The sequence below is a fragment of the Lissotriton vulgaris genome, chromosome 11 (genome assembly GCF_964263255.1).
Source record: "Lissotriton vulgaris chromosome 11, aLisVul1.2, whole genome shotgun sequence".
Classification (NCBI taxonomy): Eukaryota; Metazoa; Chordata; class Amphibia; order Caudata; family Salamandridae; genus Lissotriton; species Lissotriton vulgaris.
The window spans coordinates 945,891,413-945,898,781 of record NC_141699.1 but is presented as its reverse complement, the minus strand read 5'-3'; the positions used below and the strand labels follow the sequence as shown (position 1 = coordinate 945,898,781).

The 7,369-nt window shown below is 42.6% G+C and overlaps 1 protein-coding gene across 2 annotated transcripts in view; it reads right to left on the bottom strand.

The window, feature by feature from the left end:
* Nucleotides 1-1,231: 1,231 nt before the first annotated feature.
* The window catches only part of LOC147683726 (von Willebrand factor A domain-containing protein 5A-like), a 306,655-nt gene continuing 300,517 nt past the window's right edge, over nucleotides 1,232-7,369 (bottom strand). For both annotated transcript variants that reach the window (XM_086944896.1, XM_086944897.1), the window contains 2 exons: nucleotides 2,079-2,205; nucleotides 1,232-1,817 (listed from right to left, as the gene is read on the bottom strand). In XM_086944896.1, the coding sequence (XP_086801022.1) occupies nucleotides 1,738-1,817; nucleotides 2,079-2,205 (207 nt within the window). In that variant the 3' untranslated portion in view covers nucleotides 1,232-1,737. The remainder of the gene's footprint in view (nucleotides 1,818-2,078; nucleotides 2,206-7,369) is intronic.

Here is a 7,369-nt window from a genome sequence, read left to right as displayed (position 1 = left end):
CAGAGGTTCTATGAGATATCCAAAGGAGAGTCATGGCTCTTAATGTCACTGACTAAATCGCAACAAAATGGAAACTACTAAATGCCCTACACATAAAGTGCAAATATTACTGCTTCAGAAGAAAACTACAGAGTAAACACAGATTACAATCCTCATCTAGGTGTGCAAAGGACAGAAAAATTATAACAAAGATGAGATGTGTGGCGGAGGGCCTGTGTAAGAATAATGTAGAAGATAGGTCTCGCAGCCTCTACTTGTTCAGATATGAGTAAACTTGCCCTGCTCCCTACAGTATGTACAGTCTGTTTCCAATAGATGCGAATATCACGGGGCAGGACAACGAATTACTAAAGACCACAGCCAACTCTTGGAGCAATGCAGTGTGAACATAAGGAATGACTGACGCCTCCTGACAGTTAGGAACATTATTTCTCGTTTCAATCCAATGACTTCTCTCTTAAAACAGTGCCTGAGGTATTGGATGATGGTAGGAAAGGTCTGGCTGGAATGCAATCTTGATATAGAAAGTAAATCGTCTTCTTATGGAGGCAGTTGACAAACCAGGTCTCTGCGATGACACATCACAGTACTTAGTACGTCATAACAGCACCTAAGAGTGTAGACTTCATATAGAAAGAATGTGCACAAGAAGGACAACACGTTTTTGTGAGGAAAGGCATACTTTCTCTGAATTTTAATGATCGGTCACTAATATTGCCTTGCAGTCTGACGCAGAAGGAGTTATTAATGGCCCGCTTCAGCGTTTAACACGGGTGCAGTCCATTAATGGCTGGTAGAGCCTGCTACGGAGGGCTCCAAGGCTATTAGAAAAATCCGCCCCTCGAGGGCAGAATGTTTTAAATGGTAAGACAAAGGCCTCACGGAGCCGGAGGGGGTTGAAATCTCCTCGGGCTCCAGGAGGCCTTTTTTCACAGCAACAGCTGTGAACAAACATTGGAATGTTGATGCTCTGGGCTTCTACCAGCCATTAGAAGCCCAGAGCACGCCAATGTCTTTAATTGAGTGCTCAACATTCCAATGTACTAATCTGTATTCGATATAACATTGTATATTAGTGTATAATACAAAACCTAATTTTCCCCATAAATCTTAATTATATCCCATGCGATTACATAAAATGACAGGGTAAGCATTAAGCAAGCAGGACTTTGAAAATAGACTAGGATCCAATGTATATATTTGATATATTTAGTTTTTTAATTATTGTTTTCGTTCTAATAAGATGTAGAGCATCTAGATATGGATAGTTGTTGCACTTTTGAAATATATTTAAAGCTATATATTAAACTCTTACTGCATGGCATGCTAAAGTTTTTTCTTTCAGAATCTCATTCTCCATGAATAGATTTTAAATCCTTATACAGATATCGCAATACGTGGCAACTTAGGACTTTAATATGAAAGTACTGTCCATGGAGAAGGCATAGTAAAGATGTCATCTAGTTGTTAAACATATTTCAGTTTAAATTCCATGGTACATACATATGTAATGTAGATTTAGGGTTTCCATGCTTCTGCAAAAACACACATCATACAGTGACCAATTACCCACTTGTTAATTCTGTCCTCTTAAAATCTATTGTTCCTTCTACATGTTCCGAAAGGCACAGGTTTACTTTACTTTTACATTTCTGTGGCAGCTAGATTGCATTAAAAGGAGCAAACTATCAGCACAAGCCAGGACAGAAAAGGAGAGATGTGATTCAGTCTAGCCTCTCACAATCCAAACACTTTAGTATCCACAGATGCCTTCAGGAGGGAGTTTCCAGCTGTGACACACCCTCCCAGAGTGGAACCTAGAAATTAATAAAATAAACACAAAATTCATAAGAAGGAGGCTGGTTAAACAGTGACAGCTGTAACTCAAAGGAACGTGTGTGGAAAGAAGATGGGGGGGGAGACAGAAAACGGAGGGAGAGAGAAAAAGAGAGAGAAACAAAGAAGGTGACAGTGGATAAGCAACAAAGACACACACTAGCAATTATGTTAAGGTCAAAAGAGACACATGCTCATATCAAGAGACGGGTGAGAGGACATTACCAGGCTCTATGTCTTACCTGCCTTCGCCTTGACCCATGATAGCGCTTTCCATTCCAATAATTCCCACTCATCTCTACGGTCGGCACCAGTGCTGTGAAGCCAAATCAGAGCCAAAACAGTTGCCCAAACAGTGGAGTCAATATCCTAGTGGGGGGAAAAAGTAAGAAATGTAAAAGGAAGCAATAAATGTAAAACTCCACAAAACCTTATAGGAGGATGCTAGAGAAAGAGATGAATGCTTCAAAATGAGTAAAGAACAAATGTACAAAGAGAATGTTGGACCTGGCACTTTTTGGAGGGTTATCCCCAAACGTTATGCCTTTCTCAGCCTATTTCGTTTACCTTTTTGTTGGCTTTGGGACTCTAGGCACTAAACCACTCACTGATAATCTGTCCTAAAGCGCATGTGCTCTCCTCTAAACATGGTATGACTGGTTTACACCTGTTTGGCACATTTGATTTACATGCAAGTCCCTTCTAAAGTACTATACCATATACCCAGGGCCTGTAAATTAAATGCTATAAGTGGTCCTGCAGCACTGCTTGTGCCACCCAAAGACGTAGCTTTTCATAGCCTGTCAAACCTGTCTCAGGCCTGCCATTGCAGGGCCTGCATGTGCAGTTTACTGCCACCTTAACGTGGCATTTAAAACTACTTTTCAAGCCTTAAACTCCCCATTTATTTCACAAAGGTCAACTCTAAGGTAGGCCCTAGGTAGCCCTATGGGCAGGGTGCTGATGGAGCAGGGGTGAGACAAAAAATTGTTGTGTACCCCTGTGAAGTTACACTCGCATAACTATAATCAATCTATTCGTCTGAAGCATGAATAATTAACCAACAAAATTGCACTTAGACATCAATATTGCACGTGGGTATTAACTGCCATTGCAAAAATCTAATCAATTAATAATTGTAAAAGTCATATTAACCCTTTCGATGCTGATGACGAGCTCAGCTCGTCATCACCAAAAGGTGTCGTGTGCTGATGACGAGCTGAGCTCGTCATGGTGCCACTAAAATGGCATTTTCCAGCACAGGGGGGGAAAACGCCCAGCAGCCATGTGGTTAATATAGTACCATAGTACGAAAATAGCATGTTTGTTTTGCTTTTATGAAATGTGTAGGTCATCTCGTGGCAAGAAAAATAAATACACTTGGTAAGTAAGTAAAGCTATGTGTATGCTTCTGCTAGGTAATTTACCAATAGGGAACATTAGAAAAGTTGGAGGTTAACAGAAAAACTATCATTCTAAATTTGAACATTTATTGTGTTTGTTTTCGCACTAGTTCTCATTGAGGCCTATGTAGCCTGGGAGCTGTAAATAGCTGCTGACCGCAATGTTATCGTTAGCCTGAACGAGAGACTTCTACGCATGTGCCAGAGAGAAAATGACAATCAGCAGAAATGCCTGGTACATCCAGCAAGCGATGTCAAGGTCAGGTTGACCTAGGAGTGCAAGAGGATGCAAAGAGTTGTTTTGCATCTGAGAACATGGGAAAGGAAAAATAATGTTGCAAATGGAATGAATGACAAAGTATAAACGGAGATGACAGTCATGGGAAAGGGTGAGAATGACTATGCATTTTGGGAATCGGTTATGACAGATGGATGAGGTGATCATAGTCACCCCACTAATGGACTAATCAGAATGAACTGTGGACCCTGAAAGTTTCAATTTTAGTCAGATAATTAGTGAAAAAGGGTTTAAAAGATCTTTTTCGAAAAGGGTAAAAAAGCTTGCTCCTGGAAATTATTTTGCACTACGACATGCTGTCGGTTTGAACTATTTTATGGTGCTAGAGACTTTGAAATATTTTTGGACTTTAACTTTTGGAGCAATGAAGATGACCGAATGCAGAGATTTTATTTTGAGGGGTTGAGAAGAATAGAGAGGCAGATTGAGACTTGTGCAACTCTGTTATTTCTTTGTAACAGAGCTAGGTAATATGATTTCTAATTTTCATTTTCTTTTAACATGTACTGAATAAATGACTAGGGGCCAGATGTAGGAGCCCTAATACCGGTCGGTAACGGCCGAATTCGGCCGTTACCGACCGGTATTAGGGTTTTCAGATGTAGGGGGCCTATATTTTACAGATTCTGTAAATTTACCGAATCGCTAAATTTGCAGAATCGGTAAAATACCGAATCGGTATATTTACCGATTCTGTAAATCCACATGTAGGTGGCACTCCTATGAGTGCCACAGGCCCTTAAGAATCGGTATTTTACCACCCAATCCTATTGGGTGGTAAAATACCGAATTCAGGTGTGCATGCACATCTGTGCATGCACACCTGTGCAATGTGACACACAGACATGCCCTTAGGGCATGTATGTGTGCCACATGGCACACAAGTCCGGAATTGGGGTGCTAAAGGGTGTCAAAGTGACACCACCTGCACCCTTGCAGGATTCGGTATTTACCGATTCGGTAAATACTGAATCAGTATTGCCCATTGATTCCTATGGGCTTCAAGGCCCATAGGAATCAATGGGCAATACCGATTCGGTATTTACCGAATCGGTAAATACCGAATGTTAACGATTCGGTAATTCACATTTAAAAATTAGCTACATCTCCCTCCTTCTAATTTACCGATTCATAAATACCGAATCGGTAAAATTCGATATTTATGAGTCGGTAAATTAGATTTACCTACATCTAGCCATAGATTCTTACTCGTCTGAATAAACTAAAATTCAGTTTCCTAAATGAATAGATAAAGCAAAATTTTAACTCGAGTTGTGGTTTTATTTAATTAAAATGTCATGACAAAATAAAATGTTAATGTTTATGTGGATTACTATGTTTAAGCTGGTCTTAATCTCCATCAACTAACTTCTACTAGATGATCTATTGACCAAACAGTGGAGTGCCTTAGTGTAGGGTTTTCCTGGTAACATGTTAGCATATATAGAATAAAGTCAATGTATATAATGTAAAGAGTATAAATCCTAGGTATCCCGCTAACCAGCTGCTCTATCTCCTTGTCACTGATTCAGATGTAATGTGTATGTGCGTGTGCGACTCACGGTGCTACGGGCCCCACCGATGAGTAAATAGGGGTTGCATCTGGGTGAAGTGAGAAGTAAAGGTTATTATAGAGCCGCGCTGGATCAGTGCAGTGTAAGTAAAAGGTAGGACATGTACCTTTATGTGTGGCATATCCTGGTAGTGACAAACCACTTATTTCATTTCCACTGCTTTGAGGCCTACTCCTTTCATAGGTGAGCATTGGGACACCACTTATCTATTTTTAAGTGGTACTTTATGATCAGTAAGGAGTGACATGCCACGTTTGCTATGATTTGAATAGTGGTGACAAAACGTGCTTACTGGGGTAGTTGGATTTTACATTACAATTTTAGAAACACCCCTTATAGAAAGTGGGATTTTCTCTGTGCTTATGACTGTGTGCTTTGCAGCCTGACACCAACACACGTCAAGAGCTGGGTGACAACTACACTTGGTGCATACTTTTCAGACAACCACAACACAGGGCGGGCTGGGGGAGACAGGGGTTACATCTGCATACTGTTGTCTTCCTGGGCTGGGAGAGGAGGGGCACACTTACATTTGTATAGGTGTGTCCTGCCCTCACAACAAGGGCTGATTTACCCCCCACAGATTGTCTGAAGCAAGGGCTGGGTTGAAAGGGATTGTTCCACACTAAGGGTTCCCTTTGAAGTCACCCATTCTTCTACAATGTTTTTGAGTATAAGTACTGGTGCCCTGACCCCAGGTTTTTAGTACACTACTGGACCTGGAAGAAGCTACGCTGGAATAAAGGCTACAGTGATGAAGGATTCTCATCTTGCTGTGCCTCAATTGACTACACTGCCATGCTGCCTGTTGACCTCTGCCCTGCTAGAAGATTAAAGCACTAAACATCCCCAGAGTAACTTAAAGGGCTTGCTGGCTTGACCCCTGTTCTCACCGACAACTCCGGGACATCAAAGACCTTGCAAGCCCAAGTTCTATATTTTCCTGAAACTACAGTGCTGTCCGATTGCCATGGGCTCAGCATGCTGTGGGTTTCTCCACACCTGTTTATTTCTGTAATTTAGTCTGTTTTTGGCTCAAGGCTAACTGGTGTCCCGAAGCTGCACTCTACATTCCTGTGGCGACACAAAATTTGATTCAGCACCTGAGCGCTGAAAACCCTCTCCCAACTGGTTGCCGGTGCAATAAGATCACAGATGGAGAGTCTCTCCGGTTGTGTCATTTCTTTTTCTGCCAACACACCTCGGGAACCTCCTTCAGTGTGGCCCCTGTGCATCCGAGTGTTTGTGCAGGGCGACCTCGGAAGAGCCAGCATTAACTCCTCACCCTAGCCTGAGCAGCCGGAGACGGTTTTGCAAGTTCAGTGAACCCCACTGCCAGCACCCAGCGACCCCAGGAGCAGCTTCAATTAACTCACAACTGACTAGGTATTTTGATCCAAGCCACGCAGCCATATTCTGAAGTGATGTGTTTAGTTGCCTGACTTGGATCAGAGCGGTCTAGGCGTCACTGAACTGTGCTCCTTGTAATGGGTGGACAAAAATATTTACAACAAGGGGTGGTGAGGGACAGAGTCTCTGAATTAAGTAGAATACTCTCACCCAGTCAAGAGATCAGGGCTAGATCCAACACCGTTTTTTAGCTCACTGCACCATCCCAGTTTCAGAACCCGGCTGTATGCAAATTAGTCTGTTCCTGTCCCAGTGCATGATGGGAACAGGGCAAACCAAACTACAAAAGCCAATTCTTACACTGGGAAGGAAACAAGCTACCGGGGACCGGTTTCTGGCATTTCAGCCGTCTTCGGCCCGGCTTGCTTGAATCCTGATGGTGCAATGAGCAAGGGACTCACATCTGAGTATACCCTTCCACGCTTAGGGTGGACAAAAATATTTACAACAAGGGGTGGTGAGGGACAGAGTCTCTGAATTAAGCAGAATACTCTCACCCAGTCAAGAGATCAGGGCTAGATCCAACACCGTTTTTTAGCTCACTGCACCATCCCAGTTTCAGAACCCGGCTGTATGCAAATTAGTCTGTTCCTGTCCCAGTGCATGATGGGAACAGGGCAAACCAAACTACAAAAGCCAATTCTTACACTGGGAAGGAAACAAGCTACCGGGGACCGGTTTCTGGCATTTCAGCCGTCTTCGGCCCGGCTTGCTTGAATCCTGATGGTGCAATGAGCAAGGGACTCACATCTGAGTATACCCTTCCACGCTTAGGGTGGACAAAAATATTTACAACAAGGGGTGGTGAGGGACAGAGTCTCTGAATTAAGCAGAATACTCTCACCCAG